Source organism: Channa argus, chromosome 16, assembly GCF_033026475.1.
Source record: "Channa argus isolate prfri chromosome 16, Channa argus male v1.0, whole genome shotgun sequence".
NCBI lineage: Eukaryota > Metazoa > Chordata > Actinopteri > Anabantiformes > Channidae > Channa > Channa argus.
Window position 1 is genome coordinate 8,139,915 of NC_090212.1, and position 21,235 is coordinate 8,161,149.

The window sequence follows — 21,235 nt, forward strand, 5'->3', positions numbered from 1 at the left end:
TAGATGTGACTTCTATTCCTTGCAGGATGTTCTATTGGAGACTTCAGTGCAGCCATCTAATTTGTCATGGAGGCAAGGGGTAGATCTACCACTAATGCTCATTGAAACCAGTAATAATGTCCAGCTATTGGCTTTTTGTTTTGTGCAATTCCTTTTTGAGACTAGCTCGAAGCCTTCAGTCAATCCTGCAGCCTCTCTTTGTCACACGGCCTTCTTGGCCTAGCACATCCACTCCCTGTGCTTGGGGTAACAAGTGCTGGGCGGATGTTGGAAGATTGTGCTTACAGATTTGCAGGGTTCTAAAAATGTGCACATGACCACTGCAGTCATCTGAGCCTGTGTCAAGGACTGTTGACATCTGTCTAAGAGGTGGAAGGAAATGATTCAGTGAAGTAGTACTTCTGGAAAAAATCGAACATGTTCAGTTTTTTATTTTTTTTTTTATTGACAAATTACTTTCATCTCAGAGGACGTTTATTTGCATCCTTGCTTACCATAAAATTCAATGAAATACAATGAAGAGCAAAGCTGACAAAGTCTTGTATCCATGTATCCATGTAGAGTCTCATTATGCCATTGTGAAAGTCAAGTGCCTCTCATCAAATTGTAACACAAAATTACATTCTTGTGTTTTTTTTTTTTTTTATTTATCTATCACATTACAGTTTAAGTGACATTGAAAGGACAGCCATTGAACAGTGCTGACTGAAGTGAGTGTCACATGGCAATATCAAGCAGATAAAAGTCCCTCTAGCTTTACTCCTAGCTGAGTGTTAAAAAAAACTAGTGGGCACCATAGAATCAGATAAGGGAAACTGTGATAATGGTAATCTGGATTGGGTTATTGTTAAAAGTAATATACATTTTGTGGGTGAAAAATGCATAGGAAAAACTCAAGAATCCACTGATGTCTGCCTGTGGTATTCTCAGAAAATAATCAATGTGTTGCACAGATATTTGGCGAATATATGCAACAAATTATCCAAAACGAGGGAGTACTATCAAAAATCTTTTTAGCAGACCTCTAAAGTTACACCAGTTATTATTTCTATAAATTTTAATGATATGCTTTGCTCTGAGTGACATGTTGACAAGTACAAATAGAAAACTGGAATGCACTCCTCTCAGATGTATATTCATTTAGCCTAGATAGTAGATTACTTGGCTAATTTATGCTGAAATATTTGGCTATGAGGACATTGCCTCCATCCTTTTTGCTTTTTGGTGCATTTGGTCAAAGCTTGGTTAAGAAAAGGCCAATCATGGGAATTGGGCTACCTTTTAATGCGAGTGTTTAGGACAATAAATCCTCAATCCTCATCCTCAGACGACCGCATTGGGTCCTGGTCCATCCATTGACACGATTTTACTTCTCACATTCAAAACCCTTTATAACCTTGCACCCCCATACCCTTCAGACCTCCTTCAGTCATATACACCCTCACTCTCCCTTCGTTTGTCCTCAGCCCACATCCTGTCCACTTCCCAAACTGGCCCTTCTTCTATGGGTGCTTGAGCATTTATTCGCTCTTCCGCCCCATCTCTGGAATTCCCTTCCATCAGACCTCTGATCCACAGACTCTTTCTCCCCATGTTCAAATCCCATGTTCAAATCCCATCTTAAAACTTAGGTTTTCCTTTTTGCCTATTCCACCTAAAATTACGAATCAAAACATTCTTCTTTTTTCAAACTGTTTATTTTATGTTGGTTTTCTTATATGCTACTATCACTAAAATTTGTTGCTTTATCTTGAGTCTATAAGGTGACCTTGACTTAAGAAAAGCACCTATAAAAAATATAGTATTATTATTATTATTATTATTATTGTTATTATTATTATTATTATTATTATGATTATGAAATACTAAAATCAGTGTCAACCCCCTTTCCTTGTGATGTAACATCATTAATCTGCATGCTTTAATGATATCAATGTCAGTGTCTTGGACTTTGCAAAGCTACAATGAAGTGAGCTTACCGTGTGCTTTTTAAAGCATTCACATACAGCTGGGGCTTTCACATTTCAGGGAACACTGGGCATAGTAATGCTTGATACAGACTTCAACACTTTGCATCACTAATCAGAAACAGGCTCGTCTTGAGACCTTAACATCTTGTTCCTTTTTTTACTAAACATGAAAAAAATGTATCTTCTTACCTTAAGTAGGTGACAGGTGGAAAGACTGTAAAGACTTATATTTGGAGTGTACTTGACCATTTTAAATAGGCAGTTGCTCCAATGGCCACTCGCATGATGCATCTTAATTGGGGTTATTCTCTTCTAATTTTAGTTTTACAACTAATTACCAATGTTTTACACCTGTAAAACAAAGCAATTTATTAAAGGACTGTTATTTATAATTTCTATTGAAATCTATGTGGAGGCCTGTAAGAACACTGAAACTAAAAGCATTGTTTTTGCTGATGATTGCTAAGGAGGTATAACTAATTAGTTATAGTTTAAATAGTTTAAACAAGTAAAGTCAATGTAAGAAGACAGATTGTATCTTCCCTTCAGTGGACTGAAAGAATAAAGTAGTAAGCTTTCTTTATTCAATAAAATGCTAAAATTAGGCTTTCCTTATGTCACTAAATGCAGCTTATTGTTATTGGTAAAACCCTAAGCTAAATACAAGAGTAGTCATTTAGAAAATAAATCTCACAGGATGCGCCTGAAAACAAAAAACCCTGTTAGTCACTTGTGCTGATACTTAGAAGCTATAAAATTTGGGTGATCTAATAATAAAGGAAATTGATTCTATCTTGTTCAATGCACTGAGGAGTAAATACCCTCCTAATGAAATTTTAAATTCTGAACTTTCATCAGACATTTTATTTTGATCTTAAATGTCTTCACTGTACAGGGAAAAAATATCAGTTAGCCTCGCCTTTCCAATAATTTTGGAGGATACTATAAGGTAGAGTAACAAAGATTGAACTCCATGGCCTGAATGCCAAGTGTCATGTCTGGAGGAAACCACGCAGTGCTCACCACCTGGCCACTACCATCCCTACAGTAAAGCATGGTTGTGGCAACATCATGCGGTGTAGATGTTTTTCAGCAGCAGGGACTGGGAGACTAGTCAGATCAAAGGAAAGATAAATACAGCAATGTACAGAGACATCCGTGATGAAAACCTGTTCCAGAACACTCTGGACCTTAGACTGGGACAACTCTTCATCTTTCAACAGGACAACGACCCGAAGCACACAGCCAAGATAACAAAGGAGTGACTACAGGACAATTATGTGAATGTCCTTGAGTTGCCCAGCCACTGACTAAGCATGTTTTGAGAGATCCGAAAATGGCTGTGCACCAACATTCCCCATCCAACCCGATGGAGCTTAAGAGGTACTGCAAAGAAGAATACGAGAAACTGCCCAAAAATAGGTGTGCCAAGCTTCTACCATCATTCTCAAAAAGACTTGAAGCTGTAATTAGTCCTGAAGATGCTTTTACAAAGTATCAAGCAAAGGTGAATTTATTTACATGTGATTTGTTTTATTTATTTTAATAAATTTGCAAAGATTTGAAACAAACTTCTTTTATGTTGTCATTATGGGGTATTGTTTGTAGGATATTGGGGAAAATAATGAATTTAATCCATTTTGAAATAAGGGTGTAACATAGCAATATGTGGAAAAAGCGGTGAATATTTGAATGCACAGGAGGATTACCCACCCAAGTCCAACAATTCAGTCTGTGCCCTTATAAACAAAGTGCTTTATTTGAACCGATTTTAACAAATGATGTCTTGTTGTCTGTATGTTGTTAAGTCTTTGTTTCCTTATTTTTTCTTACTTGGAGGATTCAGCTCACTCATCTAGTGGCTGTTTCCAGGGTAACCACTCTCTCTCGAAATTTACCACGTCTGACATTGGATACTGTTCGTCTCTATGGCAACAAAGCCCCTAAAGTCCCAGTTAAATATAGGATTTGATATCAAATTAAAAGAGGAAATAAAGATTTGGAGAGGTACATTGTCATATTGACACATGCTCTTAAAGGTCCCAAAAAGAAAAGAGGGCGTTGAAATTGCTTATCTGTAATGTTTTTACAGTTTATGTTTAGTGACTCATGGCTAATTTCTGGGAGTTTGTCTGCAGTGTGTTGAATTTAAACCAGGCAATTTGTTGCATACCAGAAGCTAGTCCAAGTATCTATTGTTCCATGTCTACAGGACAGGCAGGCTTGATGTTGCATCTATCCTCCCTCACTAATGGCTTCAGTGTTTAATCTCTGTCGGTTTGTACCAACCTGTCACTCTCTATCACACATGACTGCCTTTTCATTATCTTCCTGATGTGACACTTTGAGACACAGCTTCTGAGGACAGGGGCAGCAGCATGTGCTGCTCTGTGAGGGTTCTCCATCACCACTTGTCAGATGACAAGTTTTGAAATCAAACCAAGATTTCATAGAAGACAGAACAAAGTCACATGTTTTAGTTTTCACATGATTTTGTAGTTTTTGTAGATATAAATGTCCTTTGCTAAAATTTTGTCTTTAGAATTCTGAGCTCATTTGTGTCAGTGATATATGAAAATTTCTCAGATTTTTGACTCCCTTACCTAATCTGTCATGTTTTTTTTGCTTTGTTTTCTTTTTTTAAATTGTAGTATTTTCCATTTAATAGCTCCAAATCATGGATTAATTAATGTGATATGTGACCAATCAGACAGATTAGAGAATAAACTGAATAGGTAAATTAAAAAATGTCAGGTAATAAATGATCAGACTTGGAAACTATCAGCTTCCATTGAACATAAGCAGACACACAAATTGTTGTCAATTAAAATAGTGAGGTCAGACAGCAGTTTTGTTTCGTTTTGTTGTTTTATCACAACTTGTCCTGACGAATGACAAATATTATTCATGTGATTCTACTTCTTATTTTATGTTAACTGTTAATCAAGGCTTCCTCCATAACTAAACCATTGTGTCATTAAAACAGTTGAAGCAGGCTGCTTAGATTTCTGTTCTATAGCCGTATTCTGATAACACAGGAAAGTGAAGGTATTAACAAGTTGTATGGAACAGGAAAAAATACTTTTGCTACAGAAAGGAGAGCTCCAGGTGTTTTATCCAGTATCAACTTTGTGGGTTTTTTTTTTTTTCTTTTTTTTTTTCTATTTATTATAACAGTCAGTTTACACCAGTAAAATCAGGCATCAGGCTTGAATAGGTAACAGCTAAGTGGGTTGTTTTGCTATGGGATGATGATGATGACGATTATAATTTTTTTTTAATACACTTAACACAGTAAACAAAGAACAGAGCTCACAGCACTGCAGGAATAGGCAGAAATCTTCTGGAACTTTCTTGTCCTTTCTTGTCTTGTCTGGATGTTAAGAAAGTTAAATGTGTGTTATCAAGGCATCATATGAATTTGAAAAGGGAATTAATACGCTTGATGTATTTTTTTTTTTCCCTTGTTGACCGGTTGGTAAGTAGTGAAGACACTGTCAGCACCATGGCTGTGATAAACGTTTCCAACACATCCATTCCCTTACTTTAAATACCATCATCAATTCAGGACAGAGCAGCGTGCTGCACACACTGTCTATTGCGCATAATACGGACTTAGCACTAGGGGCTCGCAGGGTAAAGTCTGGATAATGTCGGGAGCATCTCACTAGGACATTTGCATTCTCAAGTAGACCGCCTCGAAAAAATCCGGAGAACGTCAGAATTCTAGTGTGAAAGTGCTAAACTGTTTTGGACAATTAAAACATGTAGCGTTTGCAGTGAAACCATTTGGAAGGGAAAGTGCTACAGAGCTATATGATCTGTTTCAACATTAGAAGTCAGATTTTGAGGATTCTGAGCAGAAAGATGGTCTGTAGCACTGCCCCAGTATTGGTGAGCTCTCTAGTAGAGTAGTGTTTTGTTTTGTTTTGTTTATGGTGTGTTTTCATCCCTCCTATTTCGGAAGCCTGAGGCTCAGGAAGAATCACAAAGCACTGAGGATGACCTTAATGTCTAATATAAATTATGTATATCATATGAGGGGCATAGTCAGCGTCCAGTATGATGCCTTTGTTAACTTAAGGCAAGTTTTAACTGGAGAAATGTTTGTGATGCACAGTGTTGTCCTTAAGCCCCCTGCTAATGTCCTCAACAACCCAGTGCGCTTTGCTTAGTTCAGTCTCACCCCAAATGTAGAAAACAGCAGGACTGGCCGATGGAATGACGCCATGAATTGTAGGTGGCGTGTTTGTCACAGCTTATTGATTGTTTTTAAAAAATAGTATAAGTATTGGATATGCAGACATATCTCAATAAACTGGCTTATTCAGGGTGTGTTTTTAAAACAACTTAGAGTAAGGCATGCCAGTTGTTGGCTGAAGGGCAGTCCTCTACTGAAGAGAATGTGTAGATGTGATTCTAGAAATAAAATGGAACAGATCGACAAACCAAAGTAATTTCTTCAGGTTCATATTTCCATCCTGCTCGTGTGCATTCATTGGTGGAGCCCAAAATGGAAAGCCTAAATATAGTTTGGCTTGGTTTATTAGATTAACTGATGTTGGCATAGCAAAGCGGATGTAACTGCCCACCTAAGGTGTCACCATCTGAACACTGGTGAAATATGTGATAGTTGTGTGATAGTACTAAACTGTCCATCAGCAACCCATGTACTTGTTAGCAAATTCACATTCTCTTTATTAAATAATTAGTTTTATGGGTTGCTTTTATAAATGATCTAACATTTTGGGAGATTTGCTTCAGTAGCACTTTGATAAAAGTGTTTTGGTTTAACTGTGTAGTCAGAATGGTTGACCCTGACTTTACCGCAGTCATTAGTTCCACATTTAGCATGCCAATTGCAATGAGGAGTTGTAGTAAATTTTTCTTAATTGATTATATTCATTTTTTAAATTACAGCACTCATCGTGCAGTCTGAGTGTTACTAATTTAGTTTGTACACAACGAGACAGACAACATTTGACATTTTTTGCCATCATATTTAAAAAAAACTCAAAAATCTATTCTACTTTAAGTCGGGTGACAACAACACGTGATATGTTGTATTGTTTGTAAATTTTTGTAAAAAAAAATGTTTTTTTTTTTAAATTTTTTTAAATTTTATTGTTTGTAAAAAGAACAGAATGTATACAAAACATAAAGGTGTGAATTATAGAATCTGTTTGGCAGTTTAATTAAATAAATGAGCCTTTATATGAGCACAGCTTTTATTAGGAAACTTGGCTCAACTCACTTAACACGCTTTGCTTTCCTCAGCAGCATCCCTCTAAACATATGGTGGCCACATGTTCATTTAGTTTCCATTGTCTGGGATGGCGTGTCTTTGCTGCTCCAAATGCAATCCAACAGACCAGAGGGTAACTGTAGCCTGTGCCCCACCCCTGTGGGAATAAATGTGATTACTGTAATAACCACCTGCACTGTGAGGCGTTTAATAAGATTATGCTTAATTGTCTCATTACAACAGATTACAACAGAGGGGTTCTGACCCTTTTGTCTTTGCCTGTTAGTTGGGATATTTTCACTTCTGACATTATTGAGCAATAGGTGATCAGCTGTTATGATAGGACAGCTAGACAGACCTTTTGGCTACTTACGTTTCAGAATGAACCACATCTCTCTGTTTTTGGTGCTTATCTGTCTTTTTCTGTCCATCTCTTCAAACCACCAGTTGTCCATTCCTGGCTTTGCAGTTGACACCAGCCATCCCAGTGATAGGAGGGGCTCTGTTTCTGTTTGTACTGGGGACACTGCTGAGAACCAGCTTCAGTGATCCAGGGGTGCTTCCCCGGGCCAGTCCAGATGAAGCAGCTGATCTTGAGAGGCAAATAGGTAAGACCAGATCATGAATTAGTTTATTTTAAATATCAGTCTAAATTAATTATTAAACTTTCATTTATTTGCATTTGCAAGTTTAGACAACCCCCCCCCCCCACTTATTTTTCAAATTGTGTCCTATGCCCTTGGATAAGCATTGGAATCAAAAGGTCTACGAATAAATCTATAATATTTTTATAATATATCTCTTCATTCATCCGTTTCTCCTCCTCCCACTAAGCTTATTGTTACTCCTTCCTTAAATACTGTATTTTTGGTCAAATACAGAAGGGCCAGATTATCTGGCTGATGTGCCTGGAGATGTTTGTGTAGCCAAAGAAATGGACATAAAGCTGACTTGGGGCTCAGGTGAAATACTGGTGCTGCTTTTACCAACTGGACTTTGATCTGTTTATTTTGCTCAGACTTAGCCAAGAGCCCCTGTTTGATGTATTACCCGAGTCATAAATTGCATTTTGATACCTCCAGAATCTAATTTATGATGTGGAAGGTAAAACTGTTGATGCATTAGGAACCACTTGATACGGAGTAACTGAATTACCAACATCCCTGCACTGACTGTGGTTCATCAGTACTTGAGCTAAGACTGCAGTTTGGGATGTTGATTCAGTCTTTTCATGACACTTGCTGCTTTCTCACTGTGCTTATGTTTCATTACATAACATTTAATGATTTCAGTTTCTGTTTTGAAAAAGAAGTGCATCAAGTTTAAAACCCGCAATCAGTATAGAAGTTGCAGTGTTAAAATTTAGTTAAATTCAATCAGCTACTCAAATGCACAAGTAAGTTAAAGCTTTTGGAGATAAAGATAAAGTATAAAGAGCTTGGAGCAGTGAGCTGAAACAGCACTGTGCAAAAGCAAATGTTTTTAATTTTATGTTTTTTTTTTTCAGAAGATAAACAAATTAAAGACTGAAAATATCAACAGTGTTCACCCAAATACAACACTGCCCCTCTGTGCCCTCAGTGGATTCCTGTTGGCTTTCATGCTGTGCATTTCCAACTGAGCAGTAATCTTTTGTTCACAGAAAAATTACTATTGATGTGATTAGCTGTATTTAGATGTTGCTTTTAGCGAAAGTTTCTACCATTTCTACCATGAAATGCTAGACACTGCCATGTTTTTTTGGTAGGGGAACATGCAAGTCCAGTGTCTCATCAGCTTAACTGTGTAGTGAACTGATGAGGATTTAACTGTCCAGCAAGTTATACTACAAACCCAATTCCAAAGAAGTTGGGATGATGTGTAAAACCTGAATAAAAAAATAATGCAATAATTGGCAAATCTCATCAACCTATATTGTATTTACAATAGAACATAAACAACATGTAAGATGTTGAAACTGAGAAATTTTAACATTTCATGGAAAATATTAACTCATTTTGAATTTGATGGCAGCAACACATCTCAAAACATTTGGAGCAGGGCAATGTTTACCATTGTCTTGCACCCCCCCCCTTCTTTTAACAACTGTCTGTAAACATCTGGGAAGTGAGGAGACCAGTTGCTTGACTTTAGAAGAGGAATGTTGTCTCATTCTTGTCTGGTGCAGGATTCTAGTTGCTCAACAGTACTGGGTCTTTGTTGCCAGATTTGTTGTTTTATGATCCACCATATGTTTTTTATTGGTGAGGTAGACAAGTTCAACACTTGGACTCTTCTTCTGTAAAGCCATGCAGTTGTGATAGATGCAGTATGTGGTTTAGCATTGTCTTGCAAATTTTGATTCATCTGACCATAGAACAGTTTGCCATTTTGCCTTAGACAATTTCAAATGAGCTTTGGCCCAGAGCACACGGCAGCGTTTCTTGATCGTGTTCAAATATGACTTCTTTTTTGCTAAATACAGCTTTAACTTGCATTTGTGAATTGTCCAGTGAAATGTGTTCATAGACAGTGATTTCTGGAAGTATTCCTGAGCCCATGCAGTAATATCTAGTAGAAAGTCATGCCTGTTTTTAATGCAGTGCCGCCTGAGGTCCAGAGGATCACACACATCCAGTTTTGACCTTCTGCCTTGTTCCTTGCGCACAGAGATTCCTCCTGATTCTCTGAATTTTTTGTAGATGGTGGGATCTTCAAATACATTTTTCTGAAATTTTTCAACAATTTTTAGATGCAGATTTGTGAACCTGTGTCGATGTTTACATTCGAGAGGTTCTGCCTCTCTGAAATGCTCCTTTTATACCCAGTCATGCTACTGACCTGATGCCAATTAACCTAATTATTTGTCAAATACTCCTCCATTTGTTTTTGATTTGTGACAATTACTTTTTTTTACTTTTTTACTACTTTACTTTTTTTTTTACTTTTTTTTTTTTTGAGATGTGTTGTTGCTATCAAATTAAAAATGAGCTAATATTTTCCATGGAATGGTAAAATGTCTCAATTTCAACATCTGATATGTTGTTTATATCCTATTGTGGCAGCATCGAGTTGGGATGCAGAGGGCCGCAGGATCAAATCCCACCCAAGCAGGTGTGGCCCAGCAAACAAGGGCTGGCTTGGTGCCAGTCCTAAGCCCAGATAAAATGGGTGAGCTGGGGCAGGAAGGGCATCCAGCGTAAAAAATTGTAAATAAAATATGGGTCGATGAGATTTGCAAATCATTGCATTCTGTTTTTATTTACATTGTATACATTATCCCTAAATTTATGGATTTGAGGTGGCAGAAGAACAGCAGTTTAGGACTCTGTACCAGCAAGTACAGTACTTAAATGTAAGTACTTGTAGTTGTACTCAGTGTTGGGGCCAAAAGTCGTATTGGGACATCCCGAGGTGCAATGATAGGTCCTATTATCTTCCACTTAAAAGAACCTGACATAAATGTCACAAATTGCTTGCTGCCTCTTACCACAGCCTTTTAAAAGGTAACCTGCTTTGTTAAAAAATATATTTGAAATCCATTTTCTGTATAGAGCTTAGTACTGCACTCTACTGATCTTCCTTTTGCTCTTTCTTTCTGTCAGCCTCTATCAGTCTGCAGCTTAGTGTCTCTCTGCAAATACACTTCATTGCTCTGTGTTTTCATTCAAACACCCTTCTCTTCCTTTTTCTGGTTGCCTACTCCAAATGTGTGCAGGGCAGTGGTCTTTGGTACTAGCCATGGCATGGCAGCTTGACAAGCAAGACATTAGCAGCACATCTGTAAGCTCTTAGTTTGCTCATCCAACCCAATCCCAAGCCCAAACATCAAGCGTTCGACAATGTCTTCAAGAAGGAAACAATTATGTCTTTGTCTATGTTACCATGGTAATAAAAATGCATTTTGAAGTCTTAAAAATTGTTTACAAAATGTTCTTGCACTGCCCATCTGTAGACTTTCATGTCTTCTTCTTCTTTTCCTTTAGGCTGTTCCCTTTCAGGGAATCGTATGCCTCTATCTAACCCTGTCCTCTGCATCCTCTTTTTTCACGCCAACATGAAGTTTCATGTTCTCTCTCACTACATCCACAAATCTCCTCTTTGGTCTTCCACTAGACCTCCTGCCTGGCAGCTCCAACCTCAGCATCCTTCTACCGATATATTCATAGTTTCTCCTCTGAACATGTCCAAACCACCTCAATCTGGCCTCTCTGACCACAGAACAGTTTTCAGTTTTGCCTCAGACCATTTTAAATAAGCTTTGACCCAGAGAACATGGCAGCCATTCTAAATGGTGTTCACATATGGCTTCTTCTTTGCATGATACAGCTTTAACTTACATTTGGGGATTACACAGTGAACTGTTCCTGAGAACATGCAGTGATGTCGAGTAGAGAATCGTGCCAGTTTTTAATGCAGTGCTGCAGATTCAGTTTTGACCTTCAGCGATGTCCCTTCCACACAGAGATTCCTCCTGATTTTCTGTAGCTTTTGATGATATTTACTGTATATGAAAGGATCTTTAAAGTCTTCACAAAGAAGACTTTGTCTTCCACATATGTAATTTTTGTATGCTTAAATATGTCTTAATTAAAACAAAAACCAATAAATACATGAGTCAGCAGAGTTTAAAAAAAAGCAATTCCCTAGTAGCAGCCTCATAAATACATAATGATGTTTTCAACTCAAAGTGATCAATGGCTAGAGTTTGAGACCACTAGTATTGATCTGTTGACCAACCAATGGAGGATTTAATCTGTGTACAATATAAGACATCGAGGTATCATTTTCTATTTACCGTTTAGAAGGGAAAGCTGATAGCTAGGCCTCTGCAGCTATTATTGTGAGCAGATATCTACTATCTGCCAAATGGTTTAGTCTTTAGTCTTTGAAAAGAAAGCAATATAGCCTACCTCCAACTCAACCAAATATGGCATGTTTTCCACAGGTAGAACATGTATGAAATTTGACATAATATTGAACAATGTTAACATTCAAAGTATTATGGGACTTTGCAGTTTACTCCTAATTCAGATAAAATTCTGTGTACACCTATAAAAATGTGTGGGGTGAGGAAAGATTGCACAGCTTGTTGTTTATCTCTGCTTGAAATGGAGACGAGTTGATTTCTCTTCAGTGTGCCACATTTAATGTCTATGCATGTCTGCCTGCTTGCCCAATATGTCAGGACTAGACAGGCTGGCATCAGTTCAGCTACCACATGACAAATCCAAAAGAGTCTGTGAAGCATTAATCAGAGTGAGAGATGGTCAGAGCTGCATGTTTCCTTCCTTCCACCTAATATGGTCCAGGCTTGTTGATGAATGTCAGGGCAGCTTCACAGTTTTTTCCAAAGCTGCCAGCCAGACTCAAGGCCAGCAAAGGAAATAGATTTCAGAAGGCTTACATCTAGGACTGCTGGGGGAAGGATTGGCACATTAGTCGGGGAACCAATGAAATTTAAGCTTGACACCCGTATTGACTGCAGTTAATGAGTGTTTTGAAGGTGTGTGTATGTACACACAGATTGTTTCTAAGTGGGTATGACTGAATAGACATTCATGCTAAGTAAAGCCAGAAATAATTCCAGTTTTATGTAGTTTAAAAACATTGTAGCATGATTCACCTCAGAGTATAATACCTTGACAAAGACCACATGCTTGGAATATTTGATTTTTGTATTAGGGCCGGGAGTTCCACCCACCTTTCTTTGTGTTTTGTGATTGGCTTGCCATTGGTACTGGAGGTAGTTGCCTCACTCTTTATACTCTGCCAAACTTAGTGTTGTCATAGCAAACTAAAAATTGGATAAAGTATGCATGCTTGTAAGAAGCTTAAGCTCACTGTGGGGACAAAAGCTGGACACCATGCTGCTGATCCAGTCAGATGTTCTTGATTGGGTGAGGTGATAAAACTGTTCATGTTTGACATAAAAAAATAAAGTTATAGTTTCAGACCTGTAACTCACAGCAGGAGATTGCCTAGTAGAAACCGTCTTCACATGTGAAAATCCGCATGATTTCCATGTGTGATTAGCCCACACAGGAGGCACAACATGATATAAAATCTAAAATTTGGGAAACCGTGTTTTGTTTAAAGCACATCCGAGCCATGCACCCACTCACTCGCTTTTAATCCTCTAGACAATTCAGGACAGAGCAGCGTGCTGCACACACAAGCTTAAGCACATAATGTGAACATTGTATTAGGGGGCTTGAAGGATAAATTCTTACTTACTAGGACACTTGCATTCTCACATTCACCTCCTCCAACTAAAGTACAAAGAATGTCAGAATTCCAGTGTGTGAAACAAGCTTAAGATGAGAGGTAGTTTAATCACATTAAACACAGCTGGTCGGCCAGTAGTGATAACACTCCACAAACATGGTTGTATTTTAACACCCTATAGCTCTGCTTTGGCATTAAATTTGCATGGGTTGATGGGAAATTTGACACTTTACCTTAAATAGGCTAAGGCAGTGGCTGCTTGTTTTGGCAGGTCTCTGTGCAGATTGACCACTCCGCATATTTCACAGTGATATGGATTTTATAGGCCAGGTTACATATTTAAATGAACAAAACGGTCATCAAAAATCACATCAACCACCAGCATATCAGACTGTAAAGTAAACTGAAAACAGTGCACTGTTTTGCCAACATCAGAAGCTCTGTGTTAATGCTGCTGCTGTTTGCAATGTGGCCACATCAAAAATAAGTCTCAGCAGGAACCTACAATTAAACCAATTCAAGTTCAAAACAGACTTACATGGCAACCAGAAATCAAAATTCTGAAAAAGCACAAGAAAAGCACAAGATTGTCTATTTAAAAGCAAGCTTTCAATTTTACAAAATAGTTAATATTAGCTTGGAGCTCTGTTGTTTTGAATGAATAGGAAAAGACTAATTATTCTTTTTTTATTTTTCTTTGAATATAGACAAGTATTACAAACAGGAAATTCCACTGCTCTGACTTTGTATAGCAGTTTGATTTGTGAAGGCACTTTATTTATCTAATGAAATTTAAGTAAACTTTTTCAAGAGGATATTACTTGATGGGGTTTTCGGTTCAAATTATTTCATCTCAATTAGTTATAAATAAGCAAATTGACAAAGTAGATAATATCACCTGAACTGAGAAATGTAAAAGTGTTTTCGGTAAGTTGATTTCTTAACTTTCACATTAACAAGAAAGCTGGTTTCTGCAATCAGGTAGGGAATTAGGAAAACCTAGTTCTCCCAGGAAGATTTCAGTCATTTCTTTGCTATGTATATGCATAACTGGGTTTTTAATCAACTTTTTCCAACTGTGCATGTGTGTAACAAAAAGCTGCCGACAGATCAGTAATGGGGCGAAATAAAAATTCAAAGCGCATCGTAGAAGTCTAATAAGTCAGTTTCTACCACAGATTTTTTTAAATTAGACAATTTTCCATCGTGCCTCAGCTGTGTATATCTTCCCTTTGTTGCATTTCTTATCCCCCTTCCCTGTCACTTGGCTGCAACGTGATCTCTCTCTCACAAGGATATCAAAAAATGTCTATAGTTAATTGCTGGGTTAGCAATAAGTGTATATAAGGTTAGATGTGCGATGAATTGACAGTAGCAGCTTATCCAACATACAGTACTGTATGAATTGTAGAAAATGTTTTCCTATAAAAGACTTCCTTTTTTTGAAGGATGGATTCAAGGCTTACTTATTTAGGATTTGTTGGGGCACTATGATAATGTGAGAGTCTGAGAGCTGGCCTTTAAAGCCAAATCCAAGTTGGCAACCTCTTGAAGTTTCTGAGGACCTGATACATTTTTGCTGAAAAAATGAAAAGAAACATAAAGCATTTAAATATCCTTCGGAACTTCACTTTTTTATTAATGTACTTTTTGTACTCGTTTTAAAGACTGAATAATGTTAAAGGCATCCACCGAACATCACTACATGCAGTTTAATGTTATGGTTGAACAAAATGGATAAAAAATTCCATAGAATATGTGTTTCACTAAAAACCTCTAAAGACCTTGACAATGCTGCGTTACAGAACTCTCTAGCTTTATTATACATGTTAGCAGTCAAGCAGAGTTTAATTCTTCTGTATATTAGCAACCATTAGTTATGAAGGTAAAAGCACAAGATTTCTGTCCTCCACACACAGTAGGACAGCAATTACTTTCCCTTTGTACTTCACACAGTTTGGCTGACATTGAACCCTTATTTAACTTAGTGTATAAGGGGATTCGTGCGTGTGTGTGCATGTACACTTGCATGGCTATATATTGTTAGGACCAGTTTAGAGTTTAGAGACTTTGGCCAGTCCTTACAGCTTCAAAGAGCTGACTGGATTTCAGGTAAATGTTAGGGTTGAGATTATCCATAAGGGGCTAGGAAATACAACGCAATGAATGTTCTCACAGAAACAAATGTTTAAATGTGTATATATGTTTTCTGGTACATTACTTAATTGAACCTGGTCTTATTTTCTGCCTTCTTAGTCCTGCACTGAGAGGAATATTCTACTACACAACAATTTAAGGCGCAGCTCTGGCCACCACTGGGCTAGGTATACAAATGGCTTTGTTCTTAACAAAACTGCTTTCACTCAAGCGCTCACCTGCTTCTTTACTGCAGGCATCTGTGTACAGGGGGAGTAAATGTTAATGTGTTGGTTGAAGTGTACTTAAGGTGTGACTACAATTGATTTACACTGTATGGAAATACTTGAGTTTAGATCCACAAATTTAGACTGGGCTGTAAGCAGGCTATTGTTTATGTTGTCTGTACATACATCATAATAATACATCAACTAACAATTTTTAAACAAAACTTGAATTTAGCTTTTTACTAGTGTATTATGTTGTTGTTGTTGTTGTTTTTTTTAAGTACACGCATAGTTAAAATATATTATATATGAAAACCCACACAGGAACAGGGAGGACAGGGGAAAAAAAACATGACCCTTAACTGTGAGAACTAACCAGTCTGTGCTGCCCACTGTAACTTCTAAATTAAAATACATTTTTGGAGAATAAGTAGATGCTAGTTTGGGCACAATTCACATACTTACGATTGCTGTTAAATAGTAGATTCACTGAAACTTGTAGCTTCCCCTGTGCTACATTAATTCAGGTCATCAGAAAGGTAAAAGTCTGCTATTCCAACTTAGAAGTCCATAAATAGACAAAACAAATGTCAACAATTAACATAACTGTTGTAATTTAATTTATAATACAGTGTTTGTTAGGTCAAATAAGATGCAAGTTATAGTTTGGTAATTGGTAAAATAAAATAGTTATTATAATTTTATTATATCTATATTAGAGGTAGTAGGCTGAATATTTTTGCCTCTTGGATGCTTCTAATTACTCTGTACAATGTGACAAACTCATTATTTGAGATCGTATTAGTTTTATAGAGAGATATTCTCTAATTCTTCAATAGAAGCCTACAGTTAGTTGTCAGAGGTCTTTTCTTCACCTGACAGGAAGCACTATTACTGCACATTAAACTACACTGTGATTACCTAAATAATGGGACTTCTCCTATGGTAGCTGAATTGTGAATTGTTCACAAGCTCCCCATCCTATTCATGATCTCCCTCTGCGAAGTCTGCTGAGAGGGCAGAGGGAAAGAGTCTGAAGTAGAGAGGAGAGCACTCTGCAGCCATTGATCACAATAGTGATGTATTCAGTAGAACAGAACTCACTGGCTGCATTTCCTCTGCTCTCCTTTAGAATTGTTAAAAACACCCACACAAGCCCCCCACCCCCCACTTAGTCACATACCACGCTGTTAGCAATGCTACAGGCTTCTGTGTAAATGATTTTAAAATGATCTTCCTACTCACACTACCCCTTTTTTTATCATGTTCCATGAGGGTTAGTGCAAGAGCAATAATATGATACAGGCTCTACCTTTTATGGCTTGAATTGCTCTCATCTCTACCATTTAGCCTGTCATCACTGCTGCTTCGCTTTTTTTTTTTTTTTTTTTTGTTAGTCTAAGAATTGGGGTGTTAAGTGCATGCAGAATTTCATGCTGTTAACATTACTTGAATTAAGTTGCAATTGTAGGCACTGTGACTGCTGACTTTGTTATTCAATAAGAACCGGTTAGTGCTAGTTGGCAAGTTTGACACACAGCACCAGAATATGTCCAGTTTGTGCAAAAATGATGAGGCTAATTAAAAATAATGAGGCCCTTAAAGCCACTGCTATCATGATATGTACCTTTATCCAAGCTAAACATATCATTACATTAGTAAAGTTCTCACTTTCCTATGGCCTTGTTGAGATGCACACATCTCTCTAGACAAATTACATCAATCTGAACATAATGTTCCTAAAGAGTAAAATCTCATAAATACTACTGGATTATCTTGAAAAGAAAAATCAGATTTATGTGTCTTTCCTAGTGCCAAACAAACAAAGATTTGAGAATTAATATAATATTTTTAAGTTTAAAGCCAATATGCCATTTATTTATCTTCATCACTGATGTACGTTTTCTATCTGTTAGTAGCCTTTACACAGTGTGTTAATTGGCAATGTTTAGGATGAATTGCCCATGCAGATTGTAAAGATTAAGTTATGTTTGTGAAAGTGAAAACTGCTACAGGTAATAAAGAGTAAAATGCATTCGCTGGGCTGTAAAGTACAGAAAGTAAACTGTCTAATTTGAAACATTTTTTGTTGTTTTATATTTATATTTATTTTATTTAAGTATTTATATATAATTATGTTTAATTTCTATTGTAGACTTTCTTCCTAGCTATTATTGCAGTCTACTCTCTAGGTGTGCTTTACATCCCATCTAGAGATTTGTGAATTAAAGGATTGCGTTCTTATCATCAATGCCATGTGGAATAGTACTGTGTGTGTGGGAGTCAGCATCTGAGTGAAATCTCATCATCAATGTTTTAGCAGTCTTTAACTCTGATGTATATGTTTTGTTTTACTCTATCTGATCTTCCCTAGATGTGGCTAATGGCAGTACAGGCTACAGGCCTCCTCCCAGGACCAAGGAGGTGGTCATCAATGGCCAGACAGTAAAACTGAAGTACTGCTTTACCTGCAAGATCTTCAGACCACCACGTGCCTCCCACTGCAGTTTGTGTGATAACTGTGTTGGTGAGTGAAAATTATCTTTTTCTGGATGTGAGTTTCTATGTTTATACTAATTCTACCAAATTATTCTGAGGTATTAATATTAAAAGTCAACATCCATTCTGTTTGTGGTTTGATGTTATAATTGATCGACTTTATTTATAAGAGGTCAGTATAGAAATGATTAATGTAGTAGTGTGATCTACTATAATATAATAATGACATGTTTCATCTGACTTTGCAAATATTCATCTATATGTGAGAAGTCAAGGCAAACTAAATGTTGAGTTTGTAATGCAGACTTAAAAGGACTATACAAGTCAAGTCCACTTTTTTGTTTAGCACTCATAAAAGCAAACTTAGGTAATGTCAGAAGTGAACTTTGTATCAGTGGTTTTTACACTCTGCACCCTCTGTCCTTTGACCCTCAGTGCTCCTTTTAATTTTGGTACCTGTTTTTCTCTCTCACTGAAGCCAAAGCAAACAGCAGTTTGGCAATTACTAAAATTTAGAGACAGAGATACAGAGACCTGCATGTCTTTCTGTTTTTTAAGCTTTTCAGCCAACAAAGACAACTCAATCTTTAAATGTCTATTTCCTTGTCACAACTGGAGCCGACTGGAAAGAGAGACAAAGATAAGGAACTTGGTAAACAAAAGTAAAAAAGCTGAAGAGGTAGGAGTCAGATGTGGCAGATGTACGCTGGCAAGAATGAAGGCAGGCTGGCAGCAGAACAAAAAGAAGGGAGTAGTCATTTTCACAACCAGGATATGTATGATTATACAAAAATGTGCATTATGTATACATTTAAAACCAATTCTGAGATTACAAACTGGACCGTATGTTTCTCACTTTTATTAAGCTTTTTGCTCAAGAACATGGTCGCTCAAACCAGCACCCTTACTGGTCGTTTTAATGGCTCTGTCAGACCAGCTGTGGACACAGCGTTTAAAAACTTGTTTGGATCATAACTGTGGGCCAGATGGTGTGAAGAATGAGAAACAGCCATATAGTTGAACTGTCCATACTGCAAATGGGCGGTAGTGATGAACTCAAGTGATAAATGTCAGTTTGAACAAGTATGACCTCTTTCGTAAGAATTTCTTTTCAGCCTGCTTCCAAAGCTTTGGGTCTCCACCCAGCATGAATCCCTATCCCAAAAGGCCCCCGAACTCCCAGTCCAGTGTTCATAATAAAGCATCAGAGGTTATTTTTTCTGATTAATGTTCAAAATCCTATCCAGTGCAGAAGAAAAACTCACAAAAAGTTGACCTTCACTAAAACTTGGAATGCACATGTCCAACTGTTCAATGTTGAGCTACTTATTGCATAACATACTCTTCTCTAACCAGGTGATTGACTGAGATTGGCATTCAGATACAAACTCATGTTGTAGCCTGTAACTTGTTTAGAGGATTTCTATAATAAGCCAGTTTTTACTGTGTGAAAATGTATATATTATTATGCCATGACTACAGGAGCAGTTATTTTTCTCCAGACATGTTCTAAATAAGAAACTCATTTTTCTTTGTTTGACATAAAACATCCTAGATATCTCCTTTAGAAACATAATTTCATCATCAAAAGTGAAGTATAGCGAACCAATTTTCTTACATGTATTTTTTATATGCCCATGTGCATAACGACTTCAAAGTCTGCTGTGTGGCAGGATAAAAGGAAAAAACTCCCAGGTGTGTGTCCTTATACCCAAAATAAACTGTTTTTGTTCTCAATCAAACTGTCTCTCCATGTCCATGCAGATCGTTTCGACCACCACTGTCCTTGGGTGGGGAACTGTGTGGGAAGGAGGAACTACCGTTTCTTCTACATGTTCATCCTCTCGCTCTCCTTCCTCACCATCTTCATCTTCGCCTTCGTCATCACACACATCATTTTACGTAAGTAGCTGGGGGGTGAGAAAAAGCACTTGTGTTCTCCGGCACAGAATAGATACACACTCCTCCTGGCTGTATTCTTGGTGTGTTTCAAGCCAGCAGGTTGTAAGTGGGTGTTGTGAAAAGCTGCAGCATTCTGGCTTGTTACCATCTTTCCAGCTGGGAGCAAGCAGTGGACTGTTGGGCTCATCATCAGTGTCTGTGTGTTACAGCCAGTGGATCAGTATTGCACTGGGGGGGGGGAAATATAAGCCAAGATAATATGGCGGAAATATTTAGAGCCAATTAATACTTTTTTTTTATTGTAACCATGCTATGTTGTGTAAGTGCTGTCAAATTTGGATAAAAGGCACATCAGTCTGAATAACTTTTTACATTTTTCTCAGGCCAAGTTAGAATATCACCATGTCTTAACATCTGTTCATATTGTAAGTTCAGGGAAAAGACACAGTACACTAAAATAAAACCTGCTATACAAGGCTTCAAGTCAAAATTTTTTACATCCCTCATGCACAAATTTAAGGCACCAAAATTATCTTTTAATGATAATGTTTCATTTAGTCTGGAAACAGTAATTTAACATGAATAGATCTGTGCACTGTCTGAACTTGCTAGCATTTTGCACAGCAGGTGAACGGTAGAGTAACCGGTCAGCCTGGCTGATGATAGAGATCATGTGATGATAGAAAAAGTATTGTTTTATTTAATACTCCATCGTTTATTTCATTGTATTACAAATCACATTCTTTTTGACCATTTTGACAGTATAAGGCTAAGTTTTCGTTTTTTTATTCTTGGCACAATGTAGGTGCAGCAGTACACCAACACACACAGAGGAGAGAATATTTCATTTACTTCTGCATCCTTCTAAGAAAAAGTTACAATTCTGAGGGTATGCTTATGTGTGTAAATATAGCAGAAACTTTCATTTCTTTTCATAGTCAACATTACCCTGCAAAAAAGCTTTAGCTGCTGAACAGCTGTTGGGAGCTACTGACAATGTTTAGGGTGGGAGTGTTGTGACACAGTTAACTCAAAATTTGCACAAAGGT

At 37.3% G+C, this 21,235-nt stretch overlaps 1 protein-coding gene across 5 annotated transcripts in view; it reads left to right on the top strand.

Annotated features, from left to right (window-relative positions):
- The window catches only part of LOC137101203 (palmitoyltransferase ZDHHC14-like), a 38,693-nt gene that overhangs the window by 7,757 nt on the left and 9,701 nt on the right, over positions 1–21,235 (top strand). For all 5 annotated transcript variants that reach the window (XM_067479301.1, XM_067479297.1, XM_067479298.1 and 2 more), the window contains exons 3-5: positions 7,663–7,823; positions 18,160–18,312; positions 20,049–20,186. In XM_067479301.1, the coding sequence (XP_067335402.1) occupies positions 7,663–7,823; positions 18,160–18,312; positions 20,049–20,186 (452 nt within the window). The remainder of the gene's footprint in view (positions 1–7,662; positions 7,824–18,159; positions 18,313–20,048; positions 20,187–21,235) is intronic.